General features: G+C 43.6%; 1 protein-coding gene across 12 annotated transcripts in view; it reads right to left on the bottom strand.

Moving 5' to 3' along the window:
- Nucleotides 1-19,833, bottom strand: part of MAGI1 (membrane associated guanylate kinase, WW and PDZ domain containing 1) — a 608,349-nt gene that overhangs the window by 34,641 nt on the left and 553,875 nt on the right. For all 12 annotated transcript variants that reach the window (XM_087866868.1, XM_087866870.1, XM_087866871.1 and 9 more), the window contains one exon: nt 16,665-16,696. In XM_087866868.1, the coding sequence (XP_087722994.1) occupies nt 16,665-16,696 (32 nt within the window). The remainder of the gene's footprint in view (nt 1-16,664; nt 16,697-19,833) is intronic.

Below are 19,833 nucleotides of genomic sequence, written 5' to 3'. Positions count from 1 at the left end.
AGGATAGAAGTGGGGAGACCTTAGGAGATTGCTCTAATTACTTAGGTTAGAGAGGGTGATGGCTTGGCCCAGGGTAATGTGACAGAGATGGAGAGAAGCGGTCAGATTCTGGACACATCCTGAAGGTCGAACCAAGGGATTGGTTAATAAGTTGCATGGGAGCTATGAGAGAAAGGAACCAAGGATGGCTTCAAAGTAGGGAGAAGAGTGGCTGATCCAGCTCAAAGACTGACGTCACCTTTTACTGATATGGGAGAGATGATGGGGTGATTACTTGGGTCCTTGAAGCTGGAAGCATTCAGTTCTGGGCTTATAAATTTGAGCTATTAGACATCCATCTGGAGATGTCTAAATAGCAACTGGGTACATGAGTTTGAAGTTCAGGGGAGCGATACGACATGTATCAATCACTTCAACATCCTCATGTTTTTGACAAAATATGTTGAGACAAAATACCAGGGGTGATTTAAATGTAAGGCTCTAACAGCCAGAAGAAATACCACCAGGGCTAAAAACGTTCCTGGGGACTTCTCATTTTGTATCTTTCGATAATAAAATGCCCAACTTTTATGAGAAGGTTTGCCAGAAGTCCTTCTACACTATAAGGGGAAGGGATGAGACCTTTAAAAAAAAATCATGCCTAGCATTCTGTGTGCACTGGCACTTATAAGCATATAAGTAATTATCATATGAAGAGCTTCCGTAATTCTTAGCTAATCAATTGTGCAGGCATTGCATTTCACCTCTTGATCTCCTGACACTGCTGTTGCTTAAAAATCAAGATCAAACTTTATATATGGGTTGACCTCTGGAGGTCAGCCTTGTTAGATTTGCAACCTGTCCAAAGTCCAAGCAGTTTTCAAAGGGAAAGGGTTTCATGAAATTTCAATAGAATAAGCAGGTTCCTGTTCCTTAAAACCTGCTCAGCAAAAGACCCTTCCTATTTTATGAAATGCTCTTTCTTTGAATGTTGATTGAATGGAGAGCAAAACCTAGTGGGAGGAAAAATACCTGGTAGGATATGAAATAAGTTCAGTTCTTATTTTCTTGAATAAAAGTTGCTGGTAAGCCCAGGTATTTCGTTTCCCCCATTCAAAAGAAAAACTCTGGAATCCTGCCTCTCACTTAATAGATACTATGTCCCTACACTTATCTGCTTAAGAGCATCGTAAAGGGACAAGAAGGGGTATCTCCGTCGTCTCTTACAGAACCTACACAGCATTTGCTTTTTACGTGGTTTGTAAGATCTTTGACCCAGAGCACTTCAGTTCCTTCAAGTTCCGTATAACATCAAAATCTTCCCCTTGGTCTTACAATCAATCCTATCAAAAGCATTCCTCACTCTGTCTGCAGGTATCCTTCACCTTTCACTTCCCATCTACATGGAAATTTTCAAGGTCCCCTTCGTTTAAATATCAGCCCCTTGACTCCCTCCCTTCTAGCCTTTGCTCTGAAGTAAGCATCTGAAGCAAAGCCGAGGAGGACAAAAACTTCATTTACCCCTGACTATTACAGATTACAGATGTGAGTATGGATTTTGGCAAGGTTTCAAAGTTGAGGAAAACTGGGTACGTACTTAACGAAGGCAAGATAGACCACCTAAAATTGTATTTGGTGTGCCTGCAGGAGAAATTTGAGGCCCATATTCTAAACTAGCAAGGAGGTCTTGGTAGAACTAGGAGAGGCTCAATTCGCTCAGACTCCAGGGGACCACATACTCTGGTGAAGGTGCCAGAAAAATACGCTGAGTTTTGGGCAGGGACAGCCACCACCATCCCCCGTATCACCACTGTTCCCTTTTGAGGATGAAATGCTCAGATTGGACCTGGATGGATTAGAACTCCAAAGACTTGGAATAAAACCTGGTTCTGCTAAATTCCAACAGTCCTCCCTAACAGCAAACTCAGCTTTTGGGGCCAGCTCTCTGATTTCTTCCCCAGGAAGCTCACTAGCTGCCTTCTTGCTTCCCCTGGAGACATGCTAAAGACTTTCAGAGTCAGAAAATGTTCATGACAGATACATCCCCCACTCTCTTTTGCATGTGGGTGGAAATCTGTGTTTCTCTTCACTGTGGTCTTTACAAGGGTCTCCATTATAAATAAGCACATGTAGCATCAGCCCATTTTTGGTGTGTGCACACACACTAGCATTGAAAGAAAAAAAATGGGATTCAGGGTGCCTTTCCCCCCCCCTTATACTTTCCTGTATTGTCTACTTTTTATAATGTATAGATAATGCCCGTTATAATCAAGACAAAATTGAAAGCTATTTCTGTTTTTAAATAAACCTTGGTAAGGAGAATTAATAGAGAACGTTACTTTCTATTTTTTACATTTTTTTTAGGATTGTATTTTTAAGTAGTCTCTACTCCCAGTGTGGGGCTTGAACTCACAACCCTGAGACCAAGAGTTGCACACTTCACCGACTGAGCCAGCCAGGTGCCCTTCTTTTTTACATTTTGGTCATGTCTTGTTTTTGGTCTCCTCTCAGAAAAGGAGGAGAAAAGATAGTTTAAATATAAAAGCAAATAATTCAACAGGTAAAGGACTTCTGAGTTCACCCAGAGAATTGCATCCCTCCATTCAAATGCCCACTTTAGTTCCTCAAATGAGTAGCAAATGCCAGATTGTGGGATTGATCCACTGACACTAAATTCATTTCACAGTTAGTCAGTCACCACTCCTGCAGCTTCAGGCTCCCTCGTGTTGAGACTTCCCTTCCCAAAGCCTCCCCGGGATCCACAGAGAGCCGCGCTGCAGGGTTACCTGAGCGAACGTCATGCTCTTCTTTCCCGGGGTCACTCTGTCATCCCTGGAAAATGAACTATAACCTCGGCCACTCACTCCCTCTTTCTGAATTGGAGAAAATTTTCTTCCTGGCAACCTTGCCCCACTGGCAGAATCCGATAACGGGCTGGACTTTTCTCCCGCAGAGACTGCACACGTGCTTTCACCCACATGCCCACAAATGCGTGTGCACAGGTTCTGTCTGCCACCTCAAGGCTTCCCAAGACCCTCTGATTGCTGTCCCACCATAACAAATCTTTGACACGGAGGACCTGGGAAACTGGGGTTTAACTGAAGACACAGCTTTGCCACTACCAGAGTATGCAAATGAAGTCTACCAGAAATGGCTCGGGCCATTTTTCAAATTTGAACACCGTTTCTCACCTCCCAATAAATGACTCACTTTGGTCCAATCTGACACAAAATGACAGAATGTGGAATGAGTTTGTAAAACTGTCTCTGAAACTGCATTTCTGCATCCCTTCTAAATGCCATCTAAACTTTGTTCCTAAATTTGGAAAATAAAAGTAAGGCAGCACCCTGAGAATATGCTCGAAAAACGATGCCACCACTAACGCTGTCACTAAATGACACATTCTGACCCACACTAATGGGCTAATGCACACTAATCTGGTAGCTGTTTGGATTTTCCCTTGGTAAGATGTAACCTCACTTTCTGTTTCTTCCTAAGTTTAATTATGAAAACTACTTAATTTGAAGATGCATTCTATATTTAATATCTTGGTACTCTTAAGTTTTTTGAAGCTATGCTCTGTGTGTTTGTGCAAAAGTTCAAAATATTCCTTTTCGTTTTCTGTGAGCATGCTAATTAGCTGTGATGTGGTCTTTTATCCCATTAGAGCCCAGAACTATCCAGGAGAAAAGTCAGGTTTATGTATCTCGCAAACGAAGGTCAACACGCCCCCTTTACGGCAGCCTGGATTACCTCCCAGGGAAGACCTGGCCCATGAGAACAAATTCGCTTCTTAACTCGTTATACCACCGGATCAGAGTTGCATCTGATGGGACTGTCCTTCTCCTCATTTTTCTAAGTCAGAAACTGGCCCAAAGAAAAGTATCTGTAGTTAGAGATACATTTTCAAGCCTGTTATTCTATGCATACTAGCACCGTGCAAGCACCCAGCACACAAATGACAGAGCATCCGGACTAGGGCCCTTAAGTAACTACCCACATTGCGTTTATTCACTCATCCAATAAATACATACTGATGAGTTCCTATGAGCCGGATTCGCAGGGATACAATGGATAAGAAAGGAAGAGATGGCACCTAAAGTCTTGCATATTTAGAGGGGGGTGTGTGTGTGAGATGGATATTAATCAAATAATCATAGCAGTTTGATAACAACATATTGCAATGTTTTTTAGATAGGTGATAGGGAGAGGCTTCTGGAAGAACAGGCCATCAATGGAAGTAGCCCATGCTCAGTCCTCAAAGCAGAAATGAGTTTGGACTGTCTGAAGAACAGAGAGAAGGCGGAGTGACACAGCAGGGGAGGAGGGTGGCATGAGATGAGCCTGGAAACCAGATACGGCAAGGGCTTTGCGAACTACTTCCAAGAGTTTGGGACTCATTCTTAGTTCAGGGGAGGAGAAATTCACTAATGAATTTAAAGCAGAGATGTGCCAGGAACCAAGTGACTTCTAGAAAGTTTGGTCTGATTAGTGAAGGGTGAATAGGTGGGTGTGGACAGGAGTCAAAGCAGGGAGCCGGTCAGGAGGCTCCTGTGCGGTCTATGTGAGGGACGCAAGGTGGTTTACACTAGGGAAGAGCAGTGAGGAAGAGGGGGGACAAGTGAAGTCAAAGACATTTTGGTTCAGATTCAATAGGCATTGCTGAATGATGAGTGGAGGGCAGACAAAAGGAGGAGGGAGGGGAGGACCTCTTGGAAACAGGGATTTCCACCTCCCAGCTCTCCAGCTTGAGCAACTAGTTGGAAAGATGTGCCACGTATCGAGATGGATATTTCCAATGCGAGCTCCTGCCACTATTCAGATCTTTGTGAAGGAAGATTTTTATTTTTAAATATCAGATCAGTTGACTAGGACGAAAGAAATGGGCTCAATTTTCAAAACCCCATAAAAGTCCTTGGCCACACACAGCCATAAACTTGTGTCATAAGACCTTTTAAAATAAAACCGTACCAATCTCCCAGCACGAATGATTTCTTAACTATTGACAGGCCAAGGAAATCGGGAAGATGCAGTGGTTTTTATAAATGGAAATTGGAAAAAAAAAAATCAACTCATCAGTATTTCACGGAATGATTTCAAAATGAAGGTACTTATAAAGTGAGCTGAAAATATTTGCTCGGAAGAGCAAATGAATACAGACAGCACTTAGGAGCTTAAATGATGAAAAGAATTCATGTGGCTTAAAAATGACAAATCGATCCATTTTAAAGCAAAATTATTTACAGTTCACTTATCTGCCAAGACTGAAGGCCACTGCAGTGATTTACATGGACAACAGGAAAAAGTCCAAGTGCTGATGAGATATTAGGCCAATGTCATTAAAGGTTGTGCAAAAATCAGAGACTCAAATCCAAGCCAAAGCAGAGGATGGTCCTCGTCTCTTTCTTTTATCATTTATGGGTCTACGTCAAATAATCTCTTCTAAAAGGGCAGAGGAGAGGAATTAATGGAGAAGAAGAGTAGCAACTGGATATGAAAATGAATTTTGGTTCACACGGAATGTTTTAAAGAAATCTAATACAAAAGCAAAGTCTATTTTCTAGGCTCCAGGGGGTTGAGGGTATGGGTCGCCGTGAGAAGTTGAGGGGCAAGGAGATTTACGGAAACAATCCTAGTCCTTCTTCCCTCTACCACTCCCTGCTTCTCCTGGGAGCCTACAGGAGCTTTGACGACTTGTACTTTTGCCTAGTTGTGGGACAAGTTGTGGGACAAGCTCTGGGGTGCTACGACAACCAGGGGAGTTTGAGAAACAGGCAGGATACATAAAACTCAGTGAGTCAGGCTGGGCTCACTGACCGGGCACAGTCAGAGATCCCTCCCTCACATCTCTTAACAACTGGTTCTCAGCAATGTCCTTAGGATCCCTTCTGGGGAAAAGGAACAGAGGACGATGGAAGAGAAACCTGTCACTATTGCTCCCTTTCAGCTTGCTGCATTTGCTGCAAACAGTTCGGTGAAGAGAAAGGGCTTCCTTGGTCTTTCCAATATTTGGCGTCCCCTATATGAAAACCTTCTTTAAGAAGTCTTTTACTTAACTGGGAAAATTTTGTCTCTTTTATGAATATGAAATGCTTTCTTTGATCTGACAGTAACAGCTAAGTATATATGGTTTCCTACATTGCTCAGGCTGCTGGGGAACTCGGAAAAATTCCATAGCTCGATCACAGCATCTCAACCTTTGGTCTTTTCTCTGGCTTTGCAGGACTATTTAACTTATGTTATTGTAATTAAGAGCTGAGTGATTTTCATTATGTATGTCCCTGGTTCTACATGATCTTTCTGCTTTTTATTTTTATTTTTATTATTTATATTTTTTAAAGTAGGTGCCACGCCCAGCATGGAGCCCAGTGTAAGGCTTGAACTCACAGCCTGAGATCAAGACCTGAGCTGAGATCAAGAGTCGGACACTTAACCGAATGAGGCACCCAGGTGCCCCTATCTTTCTGCTTTTGGAACTTGCGAAAGTTTCAGACTTTACGCCCGTGAAGAGGATCTGCACAGATCTGCTTGTTTGTATGGCTACTGTTTGTCTCTCCCCAGCCGCATGAGGACAGGAATGTTTTCCGTGATAGATCCTGTCGTATACTGGCGCTGAGTCTGGCATAGAGAAGATACTCATTAAATACATGTTACTGAAACAAGTGCATAAAAATTATGGTGATTTGAGACGATGAGTCCTTTCTTTTCAAAGAAGCAATCAAAACATCATTTGTTTGTAAGCTCCACGAAGAAAGGCACATGACCAACGTATTTACCATAGTATTTCCAGTGCCTCACGCCAAATCTGACACTTACTAGATTTTTTTTTTTTTAAAGAATTTATTTATTTATTTGACAGAGATAGAGACAGCCAGCGAGAGAGGGAACACAAGCAGGGGGAGTGGGAGAGGAAGAAGCAGGCTCATAGCAGAGGAGCCTGATGTGGGACTCGATCCCATAACGCCGGGATCACGCCCTGAGCCGAAGGCAGACGCTTAACCACCGTGCCACCCAGGCGCCCCCCTAGATTTTTGATACTAATTGCTATATAAATGGATGGATAGATGGACTGATGAAGGAAGGGAGAAAGGGAAGTAATAGTTCGGAAATGAACTAGTGAGAAAACAGAAGCGAATGACGACTTAAAATTCAGGGTTTGGTGTACATTTAATATTTTAAATTCTCTCTCTTTTTCTTTAGTTTATTATTTTTTTTTTTTTTTTTTTTTTTTTTTTTTTTTTTTTTTTTTTTTTTTTTTAATTAATAATGATTTTTTATTATATTATGTTAGTCACCATACAGTACATCCCCGGTTTTCGATGTAAGGCTCGATGATTCATTAGTTGTGTATAACACCCAGTGCACCATGCAATATGTGCCCTCCTTACTACCCATCACCGGTCTATCCCATTCCCCCACCCCCCTCCCCTCTGTAGCCCTCAGTTTGTTTCTCATAGTCCATAGTCTTTCATGTTTCATTCCCCCTTCTGATTACCCCCCCTTCCTTTATCCCTTTCTTCCCCTACTGATCATTCTAGTTCTTATGTTCCATAGATGAGAGAAATCATATGATAGTTGTCTTTCTCTGCTTGACTTATTTCACTAAGCATTATCTCCTCCAGTGCCGTCCATGTTGTAGCAAATGTTGAGAACTCATTCTTTCTGATTGCTGAGTAATATTCCATTGTATATATGGACCACAACTTCTTAATCCAGTCATCTGTTGCAGGGCATCTCGGCTCCTTCCACGATTTAGCTATTGTGGACATTGCTGCTATGAACATTGGGGTGCATATGGCCCTTCTCTTCACTACGTCTGTATCTTTGGGGTAAACACCCAGTAGCGCAATGGCTGGATCATAGGGTAGCTCAATTTTTAACTTTTTAAGGGACCTCCACACGGTTTTCCAGAGTGGCTGTACCAACTTGCATTCCCACCAACAATGTAGGAGGGATCCCCTTTCTCCACATCCTCTCCAACAATTGTTGTTTCTTGCCTTGTCTATTTTTGCCATTCTAACTGGCGTAAGGTGGTATCTCAGTGTGGTTTTGATTTGAATTTCCTTGATGGCTAATGATTTTGAACATTTTTTCATGTGTCTGTTAGCCATTTGTATGTCTTCATTGGAAAAGTGTCTGTTCATATCTTCTGCCCATTTTTTGATTTGTTTATTTGTTTCTCGTGTATTGAGTTTGAGAAGTTCTTTGTAGATCTTGGATACCAGTCCTTTATCTGTAGTGTCATTTGCAAATATATTCTCCCATTCCGTGGGCTGCCTCTTAGTTTTTCTGACTGTTTCCTTGGATGTGCAGAAACTTTTAATCTTGATGAAGTCCCATAAATTCATTTTATCTTTTGTTTCTCTTGCCTTTGGGGATGTGTCATGAAAAAGGTTGCTTTGGCTGATGTCGTAGAGGTTGCTGCCTATGTTCTCCTCTAGAATTTTGATGGATTCCTGTCTCACATCGAGGTCTTTCATCCATTTGGAGTTTATTTTTGTGTATGGTGTGAGATAGTGGTCAAGTTTCATTCTTTTGCATGTAGCTGTCCAATTTTCCCAGCACCATTTATTGAAGAGACTGTCTTTTCCCCACCAGATGTTTTTTCCTGCTTTATCAAATATTAGTTGCCCAAAGAGCTGAGGGTCCATTTCTGGGCTCTCTATTCTGTTCCATTGGTCTATGTGTCTGTTTTTGTGCCAGTACCATGCTGTCTTTGTGATCACAGCTTTGTAGTACAGCTCGAAGTCCGGCATTGTGATACCCCCAGCTTTGTTTTTCCTTTTCAACAGTTCCTTGGAGATTCGGGGTCTTTTCTGGTTCCATACAAATTTAAGGACTATTTGTTCCAGTTCTTTGAAAAACGTTCTCGGTATTTTGATCGGGATAGCATTGAAAGTGTAGATTGCTCTGGGTAGCATGGACATTTTAACTATGTTAATTCTTCCGATCCATGAGCATGGAATATCTTTCCATCTTTTTATGTCTTCCTCAATGTCTTTTAAGAGTGATTTATAGTTTCTAGAATAAAGGTCCTTTACGTCTCTGGTTAAGTTAATTCCAAGGTAACGTATGGTTTTTGGTGCTATTGTAAATGGGATGGATTCCCTGATTTCTCTTTCTTCGTTCTCGTTATTCGTGTACAGAAATGCAACTGATTTCTGAGCATTGATTTTGTATCCCGCCACGTTACTGAATTGCTCTATAACTTCTAATAGTTTGGGAGTGGCTTCTTTTGGGTTTTCCATATAGAGTATCATGTCGTCTGCGAAGAGAGACATTTTGACTTCTTCTTTGCCGATTTGAATACCTTTGATCCCTTTTTGTTGTCTGATTGCTGTTGCAAGGACTTCTAGTACTATGTTGAATAATAGTGGCGAGAGTGGGCATCCTTGTCGTGTTCCTGATCTTAAGGGAAAGGCTTCCAGCTTTTCCCCATTGAGAATAATATTTGCAGTAGGCTTTTCATAGATGGCTTTTATGAGATTGAGAAATGTACCTTCTATTCCTACACTCTGAAGGGTTTTAATCAGGAAAGGATGCTGTATTTTGTCAAATGCTTTTTCGGCATCAATTGAGAGGATCATATGGTTCTTGAGTCTTTTCTTGTTGATATGATGTATCACGCTGATTGATTTGCGAATATTGAACCACGCTTGCATCCCAGGTATGAATCCCACTTGATCGTGGTGGATAATCCTTTTAATGAACTGTTGGATTCTATTAGCAAGTATCTTGTTGAGGATTTTGGCGTCCATATTCATTAGGGAAATCGGTCTGTAATTCTCCTTTTTGAGGGGGTCTTTGCCTGGTTTGGGGATCAAGGTAATATTGGCCTCATAGAATGAGTTTGGTAGCTTTCCTTCTGTTTCTATTTTTTGAAATAGCTTTAGGAGAATAGGTATTATTTCCTCTTTGAATGTTTGGTAGAATTCCCCAGGAAAACCATCCGGGCCTGGAGTTTTGTTATTTGGAAGGTTGTTTATCACTGACTCAATTTCTTCATAATTAATTGGCCTGTTTAAGAAATCAATTTCTTCCTTTTTCAATCTTGGTAGTTTATAGGTTTCCAGGAAGGATTCCATCTCTTCCAGATTGCTTAGTTTATTGGCATATAGCTGTTGATAAAAATTTCTAATAATCCTTCCAATTTCAGTGGTGTTCGTCGTGACCTCTCCTTTTTCATTCATAATTTTAATAATCTGGGTCCTTTCTCTTTTCTTTTGGATAAGTCTTGCCAGTGGTCTGTCAATTTTATTGATTCTCTCCAAGAACCAGCTTCTAGTCCTGTTGATCTGCTCTACTGTACTTCTGGTTTCTGCTTGATTGATTTCAGCTCTAATTTTGGTCAACTGCTTCCTCGTGCGTGGATTAGGCCTGTCCCTCTGTTGCTGTTCCAGCTTCTTGAGGTGAGAATATAAAAACTGCATTTTAGATTTTTCTATTCTTTTGAGTGAGGCTTGGATGGCTATGTATTTCCCCCTTAGGACTGCCTTTGCAGTATCCCATAGGTTTTGGACTGTTGTATTTTCATTCTCATTGGTCTCCATAAATTGTTTAATTTGATTTTTGATTTCCTGGTTTATCGAGTCATTCCTGAGCAGGATGGTTCTTAGTCTCCAAGTGTTTGAGTTTCTTCCAAATTTTTCCTTGTGGTTGAGTTCCAATTTCAGAGCGTTGTGGTCTGAGAATATGCAGGGGATAATTTCAATCTTTTGGTATCGGCTGAGACCTGTTTTGTGTCCCAGAACATGGTCTATTCTTGAAAATGTTCCATGGGCATTAGAATAGAATGAGTATTCTTTGGTTCTGGGGTGTAGTGTTCTATATATATCTAAGAGGTCCAACTCGTCGAGTGTGGCATTCAAAGCCTTTGATTCTTTGCTTAGTTTTTGCCAGGGTGTTCTGTCTATTTCTGAGAGTGGAGTGTTGAGGTCCCCTACTATTAATGTATTTTTATCTATATGTCTCTTTATTCTGGTTAAGAGTTGGCTTGTGTATCTTGCTGCTCCCCTGTTGGGGGCATATATATTTATAATTGTCATATCCACTTGTTGAATACTTCCTTTAAGAATAATATAGTGCCCTTCTGCATCTCTAACTATAGTCTGTAGTTTAAAATCCAATTTATCTGATATGAGAATTGCTACCCCAGCTTTCTTTTGAGGTCCATTTGCGTGAAAGATGGTACTCCATCCCCTTACTCTCAGTCTGAATGCATCTTTGGGTTCGAAATGAGTCTCTTGAAGACAGCAAATGGATGGGTCATTTCTTTTTATCCAATCTGCAACCCTGTGGCGTTTGAAACCAGAATTCAAACCATTAATGTTCAGGCTGAGTACTGAGAGATATGCTTTTAATTCTGCCATGTTGTCAGTAAAGTCTTTGTTTGTATTGGCTGTGACTTTCTGTTTTGTATCACTCTTGGGGCCTTTTTACTTTTATAGAACCCCCCGTAATACCTCCTGTAGGGCTGGTTTCGTGGTTACGAAATTGGCTAGTGACTGTCGATTCTGAAATGTCTTTATTTCTCCATCAATTCTGAATGACAGCCTTGCTGGATAAAGGATCCTTGGCTGCATGTTTTTCTCTGAAAGAGCTTTAAAAATGCTCCCCCAACCCTTTCTCTCATTCCAGGTCTGTGTAGACAGGTCTGATGTAATTCTGATGCCTTTGCCTTGGTACGTGAGAAATTTCTTTGCCCTGGCCGCTTTCAATACTGTTTCTTTGGATCTCATATTTGCGAATTGCACTATGACGTGACGTGGTGTAGGTCTGTCATGGTTGAGCTTGGGAGGGGTCCTCTCTGCCTCTTGGACACGAATTTTTGTTTCCCTTGCTAGATTAGGGAAGTTTTCAGCTACAATTTGTTCAAATATCTCTTCTAGACCTCTGTTTTTCTCCACCCCCTCGGGGATGCCGATGATTCTAACATTGGATCGTTTCGTTGAGTCAGTAATCTCCCGTAGCCAACATTCGTGGGCGTGGATTTTTTTAAGACCATCTTCTAATTTTATTTTTTCCTCTATTAACCCATCCTCCAATTCACTAACCCTTTCCTCCGCTTCCGTGACCCTGGCCGTCAGAGCCTCTAGTTTTGCCTGCATTTGGCTCATAGAATTTTTAATTTCTGTCAAATTTGCTCTCATTTCCGCCCTTAGGGATTGTATATTCTCAGTAATATTTTCCTGAATACTTTTTTCAAGTCTACTCATTATCTTGACCATTGTTACTCTGAATTCCATTTCTGATAATTTGGTTACATCCATATCCGTTACTTCTGTGGCAGAGGCCCCTGACTCACTGTCTTTTCTTTGCTGGGGGGGGCTTCTCCTTCTTGTCATTCTGATGAAGAGAGGTTGCGGGGTTTCCAGAGCCCAAAATTATTGACTGGGTCCCAGGCCGTGCCTCTTGTTTTATAGGGATCTTAGAGATGTGGGCTTCTTCTTTAAAGATTTTATTTATTTACTTATCTGAGAGAGGGAGACAGACAGTCAGCAAGAACGAAACAGAAGCAGGGGAGTGAGAGAGGAAGAAGCAGGCTCCCAGCGGAGGAGCCCGATGAGGGACTCCTTTCCGGAACGCTGGGATCACGCCCTAAGCCGAAGACAGGCGCTCAATGACGGCGCCACCCAGGCGCCTCCGGTTGTGGGCTTCTTGATTTTTCAGCCTGCCTTCTGTGTTCTGGGGGAGGGGCCTGCCGCGCCGATACTCAGGCAACCCTGTTTGGTTAGAGTCTCCGTGTCCCCTGCGAGGGAGGATGGGGATGGGCACTCTCTGGGCCGGTATTTCCGGGCTTTTGTTCTCTGGCGGCTTTCCCTGGCGGCCGGCTATGCCTCTTCTGAGGGTCAGAGCAGCAGAGGCTGCATTGTCGCAGAACAGAGGGATTGCGGCCCGTTCTCCACTGATGTTCCGGCCACTTTAACTCTGTTACTGTTGGTGCTGCTCAACCCTGCGGCGTCCCGGGATGTGCGCACCAACTCGGCGACCCTGCCCTCACTTCCAGGGCCGGTGCGTCTCTGTCCTTTGTGTTTCTAATGCCGCCAGCCACCGGCCGCCCAGTCTCTGTCCTTTGTGTTTCTAATGCCGCCAGCCACCGGCCCGCGCGTCTCTGTCCTTTGTGTTTCTAATGCCGCTAGCCACCGGCCGCCCAGCGCGCTCCCGGGTCTCCCGGTCTCAGTCTATGCCCGGTGAGCACACCTCGATTCCGGAGTTTCGTGAGAAGCCTGGTGGCGCGCGCACCCGGTTCAGGGTCTCAGTCTGCTGTTTCGCGGGTGCCGACCGCGAGTCCGCCCGCTCCCCCGTGCAGGTGGCCCGCCAGCCGCCAGCCGCCCCGCGCGCGCTCCGGGAGTTCCCGGTCTCAGTCTGGATCCCGTGAGCACACCGGGATTCCGGTGTTCCGGGAGATGCCTGGTGGCGCGCGCGCGTTCACGGCTCACCGGTCTCAGTCCGCTCTCTCGCGGGTGCCCTCTGTGTGTCCCCCGCTCCCCCGTGCAGGTGGCTGCCGCTTCCCGGCGCCCAAACGCGGCGGCTCCCTCCCCCTTCCGTTTATCTTCCGATATCCGTGCACGGTTTACAGCTCCCCTCTTCGTACCTCAATACTCAGCGCTGGAGATGTTCATTTGTAGAGATCCAGATGCATCATCCTGCGTCTCAGGCTGATTCCGTGGTTATTTAGGCTGGTCTGGTACCTATCCAGCTCGACTCAGGGGACCGGCTGAAAAAGGGGTCCCCTACTCCTCCGCCATCTTAACTCCCTCCTAGTTTATTATTTTTTTAGTAATCTCTACACCCAACATGGGGTTCGAACTCACAATCCCGGGATCAGGAGTTGCACGCTCTACTAACTGAGCCTGCCAGAGGCCCCTGGAGTTTTAAAATTCTTATTCACAAAATCCTCATGTGTGATTCAGAATGAGAGCTCAGTTAAATAAGTTTCCAGTCAGGATGATTAACTGGGCCTCAGAATCAGTTTCCTCGCAAGGTCTAAAACCTGACAGCAAATAGGTCTTATTTTTGTCTCTGCCATTTGGCAAAAAATATTCCTAATGTTATGGCTGTCCAGGTATTAAATTAATAACATGTTATGAAGACACCGCCATTGTTCCCAATGAGTATAGAACCCATAACCTCCACAGCTAAACTAAATCTAGTAGATAAACTGCTTATGAAGAGTAAGCTTAGAGGCTGCCCAAGAGGGGAAACAAGATCAGAAAGTCCCTTTGTTCTAATAAAAACCCAACTACTTAATTATTGAAAACAGTAAAAAAAAAAAAAAAAAAAGTATGAGGGCAAAAGGAAGCTGTCAGTCACATGAGCCAGCCAACAATGTCAGGAGCCGCTAAGAGAAGAAACATGGTCCTGGGTTAAGACAGTATATTCACAGAACTAAAGGTGAATCTCAGCATATTACAACCCGGGCACAATCCGAGCGCATTCATTACATAGCCTGTACAACTAACCCTATTTGCCATTATATGGGAACCATGACATCCAGCTTGCCCATGGATTCCCCTCGACCCCACCAGAGAAATCCCATCATCATCTGTCTCTCCGGCAGGACATCATCAAAATTCAAACTGGGGAAGGGAACCAGCTTTCAACCCACCTGTACAGAGCTCCCACGGATCACAGATGTTAGCAATGCTCTACTGGCAATAGCAGACCTTGGCTGATAGTCCCCAATTCTGTACAGCAGCTGCCAGAGTGTGCCAGCAATGCTGTGAAAACCATCATCCCCGTCCTGACACAGAAATCAGGTATGGACAAGCCCCAGGCTGGGGGGCTTGCTCTTTCCAAACCCGGCAACACACCAGTCTCTTAGCTTGTGGTAATTAAGAGCCAGCAGACTGTGGGCAAAGCAGTTAAGAAAGCTTTTTTTCCTAGGAATGCAGCCGGAGTAATTGGCTTGCTGCTTGCTAATGACACGGCTTCTACAAAAATAAACTGTCATAGGGAATTCTCTTAACTGACTTAGTGAATACAGGCTCTATACCTGTTTGGTACCCTTCAAGTTCAGCAGTGAATTCCAAAACACTTTGGGGAAGAAAAGATGCAGATGAAATCCACAAAAATCCTTCAGCCAAGTTCAAACAGGATGCAAACCCGAAAAGAACGTCTTGCTACTTGATGTCATGCTCCCCGTGCAAAACTGCTATCTTGCCCCCAGGATGTTCCTTGTGAAGACTCCATTCCCGTGGGGTGTGTAAAAGAAGTCCGTGCATCACACAGCACACTTGAGGGTGCGGGAGAAAAAAGCCTGGCTAACTGAAGCTCATGTGACACATCTTCCACATCTGCTTCTCTTTTTCTGAAGGCTGAACAGTTTTCTCACTATGACCCAGGGACGAGGACACACATGTGCCATGTGCGTGCATGTACACACACACACACACACACACACACACACACACAAGCGTGCGTTGGCATCTCCGTGGTTCCGATGTGAACACCTACCAGCACTTTTCAGCTGAAACGTTAACACAAACTGACAAGGAAAGCAGCCCTAGAGTCACATGTTCCAGTCGCCACAGCCCTGTGCCATTGGGGTCCCATCAATTATTGCAGGTTTTTCTCTTTGGACAACTTAGGAGCAGAGCTTAAGAACGCAGGAAGCTCCCTCTCTCATCTCCGTAATAAACTTCTGCCTCTCGCCGCCAGGCTTGCAGACAGGTGGAAAGAATCCTGCTGCAGCCCCCGTGAGCTGCAAAGTTTTAAAGGTTCTCCTTTCCCGGGTGGCAGAAAGCTGTAAATTTTCCCACCCCCCAATAGTCTAAGCCACGTGGAAGTACCCCTCTTTATCCTAACGTTAGTGAATGGGGAAGCTTCTTTCTCCCGGATCAATTTTACAGGCATCATAGTTCCAGATTTTGAGTTTTTAAGTAGCATTTTAATTTGTTGTCAGTGCCCTGGGAGCAGAAGCTCACACCACCAAGCAAAACACCACAGCCTCTAAGCTATTAGCTAACATGTCAACTAGGTAATGCATCTTCAGGGAAACCAGATTAGAAAGGACAGCAAAACATTGATTTTTTTTTTTTTTTTTTTTAAAGAATCCTATACCTGCAGCATAATGCTGCTAAAGCTAGCAAAACAACAAAGGACATTTCGACAGCAAGGAAATGTCTTATTCTCAGTGCTGGGGCAGTGAACATTGTTCCATGTGAGCATGGATATATATACGGGGCAGAGCAATTCTTCTTTAAACCTGCAGGCTTTTTAATTTTGTAAATAATTCATCATCCAATGCATAAGAAAGCTCAGGGAGAGAATCTGCCCATGTGAACGAATGGAAACACCAGTTAAGAGCAACCCTACTCAGGAAGCAGGTGGCACTTTTCCCCACCCCCCTCCCAAAGGAAACAATAGCATTTGTATCAAGTTAAACCAGCGAAGAAACTCATCCATTTGAACGAGAGTTGTAATGCATTTATACAGAGAAGATTCCAAACATGCATTCTTTAACCTGGCTTCTGCAGCCTGCCCACAAATCACTAGACAGTTAAAGATAAACCCAATACCTTCTCTATCAAACAGACCCCCAGAACTTAATAAAATGAGCCCAGGCTACTGTCTCCCCCACCTACTCTAAAACACATTTCATGAAGTCAAGCCAGGCAGCGTCCCTTCCCACCACCAGTCCCCCTCCCCCCCAAACAAGAACCAAGTAACTGATAAGTCCTTACCGACTTTGGGCTCTTCTTGGGAACTGGCAACCCTGGAAAAAATGCAACAAGGAAGGAAGAGGGGAAGAAATCATTAGCATATAAATGTTACCTTTTCCTTAAAGAACAATCCCCAGGTGTTTCATGGCAACCTAGCCATCTGCAGAGTTATGTCAGATTTCTCCCCAGCATCGGAGTTACCAGGCTGTTCATATCGAATCAAAGCTGAGGGAGGAGGAGAGCGAGAGGCAGGAGATCTATCTGCATTAGCTATGCTGGCTTGTACTGCAGCAGCCTGGAGGCTGGGAAAAGAAATTCACAGACCTCAGCGGCCTGGGAAATTGAACACTTGGACAGAATCTCAAATGCTCTTCTGGATTAAGAGAGACTTAACTTACAATTAAGTCCAGGATATTTCCTTTCCACACGATCCACTTGTCAATTGAAGCGGACCAATCAGGACAGAGGAAGGGGTGTATATTTAGTTGCAGAGGAGTACATGGTTAAAATTAAATTTTTCTTTCCTTTTTTTTTTTTTTTTTTGGGTCGTTTCTTTCCTTTTTTCCCCCCCTCTGCTTTTCAGGAGAGGAAATGCCTTCTTTATTTGGATGAGCTGAACACCAAAACAAAGACGGATGCTCTTTTGCCAGCAGAGAACACAAATTCAACTTGGTGGAGGACCCCCCCCTCCAGATCATGGGCACACCTCTCTGTGCATGTCAGTCATCCAAGCACATTCCTATTTAGCTTGGAAACGATGCTAGCTGGGGTCAGACCCTTAAGGGGAAAGCAGATTGTTGGGGAGTGAGTGACAAATTTCATGGAGCTGAGAGAAGATGAGAAAGGCAGAGGAGAAAAAGGTATTCACTGATCCTAGTGGGCTCTTCCAGAACCCTGTCCTTCATGGGAGGGTGAGAGCTGGAAGGGGCTGGTGATTGCCTCACACTTCTAGAAAAGTCAGCAGCGATTAGGGGCAGCCATATGGGAAATCTGCCAACAGGGGAGTGCAGCAAAAGAGGGCTAGAAAGGAAAAATAAAAGCATATAATGGTGTTTCAAAGGTAATCATTTCTGCAAGCTGCCCTCTCATTTTTTATTTATTTGTTATTTTTGGTTTGAGCGAGGGTTAGCATGAGAAATGCAAATTCCAGCTGCATTGGGCACAAAAGATATAGACTTGGGATCTGATGATTTTGCACTGGCAACTTGAACCTTTTTTAGAAAATGATCCCTCTGTAGTGTGATGATTTCGATGCTTTGGGAAGTGACTTGTCAAACCGTGAGCTGTGCTAAGTTCAGCACAAGTAACACGAGGCAACGGAAGTGGGTGAGTAGGAGGAAGCCACCAGAGGAGCACTGCTAACGTGCCCACTGCAAGTGAGGCATGACTTGCCATGGATTACTCGTCCCCAGAGGCACTGAGGACACTCTTCTGGCAAGGCTCATCTCATCACCAAAACGAGGTCACCATGGTCTGGCCAAGGGGCTCTCAGACTTCCGAGTACATATGGAGAACTTGGAGAATTGTTAAAAGTGCAGACTCCTGGGCCCCTCTCAGTATGTACAGATCTTCTGGGAGATTCTGACAGGAGGTCTGAGGACCACATCTAGGGAGACTATGGGTATTACTCTTTCAAGCTGGGCGAACTCAGGCAGCCTTGAGTGGGTTGCTTCAGTGCCTCAGTTTATGAACTGGAGATACTCAGGCTCGCCTCACAGGATTAGGACCATTTGGACAATGAGGACAACAGACTGGAAAGCCTCAAACCTGGCACAGAGTAGGCCCCTCAAATGTCAACCATGACACCTTACTTTGCGAATTTACACCATTCAGAAAGGAAGTGGTTACGGTCACCTTCCTCTAACTAGGGAAAGTCATTTGCCCAACATGCTAATACAGAAACCGTTGTAGGGGAACTATTCTACCTATGGATGAGAATAACTGTGTTGAGCAATTTAGTTGTGCCATTATTCTTTTAAAATTATTAGGTGCTTTTTATGTGTTCATTAATGTGATTCCCTCAGGTAATTTTATTAACTTATATTAGCGTTGGTCACTGTACAGACTTCAAAATTGTATAATATTACGTCTTTGAATTCAGATATTTTCCTAATTCAGACTGACCTTCTTAGCTAACTGTAAGAAGCAACATTTCACTGTGGTTAGCTATTACCAGACTTGACTTCACCGAGGATCCCAGTGACCCTCTATAAAAAATGTGTCCAGAATCTCCAAGTAGGTAGGGGGAGTCAGGGAAAATAGCTTCGATCTGTATTCTGCTTATCATGTATAAAGCTGACCATCTTAGGGGCACCTGGATGGCACAGTCAGTTAAGTGTCAGACTCTTGGTTTTGGCTCAGGTAGTGATCTCAGGGTTGTGAGATCAAGCCCCACATTAGGCTCCATGTCTGCTAAGGACTCTCTCTTCCTCTCCCTCTGTCCCTCCCCCTTGCTCTCTCTCTAAGAATAAATACATCTTAAAAAAAAAAAAAACCTGACCATCTTAAAATCCCTGTCTCTTAAGATTTCACATATAAAATAAAGGTACTTTTCTTTCTCTATCAGAGAGAAATGCTCGCCCATTGAAAGATGCAGGTACAAGAATGCTCACTGCAGCATTGTTGATATAAAGGAAACCGGGAAAGGGCTAGAGGTTCTAAATAAACGATGGAACAGCCAACCTATAAGGCAGTCTGCAGAGGTTAAAAGGGATGAGCTATCTCTGTGTGTAACATGGACAGTTTCCAAAACACAATGTTGAATGCAAGCAGCACGCTGCAGAATGGCAGGTACAGGAGGAGACAGGTGTAAAAGACACTCAAACACATGCACAGGGTCTGCTCTCCATGACTGTCCACACCAAACTGATGACTGGGCTATTTCTGGTGAGCAAGGAGGGGCAGGGATTGAAGGGGCTAGCTTAAGCAGACTTGGTCTTAATCTAGAACTCTTTATCAAGAACACCAATATTCATATCTTGCTGAGGCAATAAAAGAGTTATCTAAAAATAAACATTAATTAATTAATGGCCCTTCCATTAATGGAACAAAACCAACCAGTCTACAGCATACTGGATAACAGGTATAGTCCGCTTCCTCCAAGGAAGCAGTTCATACAATATTCCAAAAGATCCCAGATCAGTTGGCACCACAAGTTGTATTTTATAACAAATAAGAAAAACTTCTTCTA

Source organism: Ursus americanus, chromosome 14 (genome assembly GCF_024610735.1).
Source record: "Ursus americanus isolate L20-20 chromosome 14, mUrsAme1.1.p, whole genome shotgun sequence".
In the NCBI taxonomy this organism is placed as follows: domain Eukaryota; kingdom Metazoa; phylum Chordata; class Mammalia; order Carnivora; family Ursidae; genus Ursus; species Ursus americanus.
Note: the sequence above shows the minus strand (reverse complement) of the source record. Positions and strands in the feature narration are given on the sequence as shown.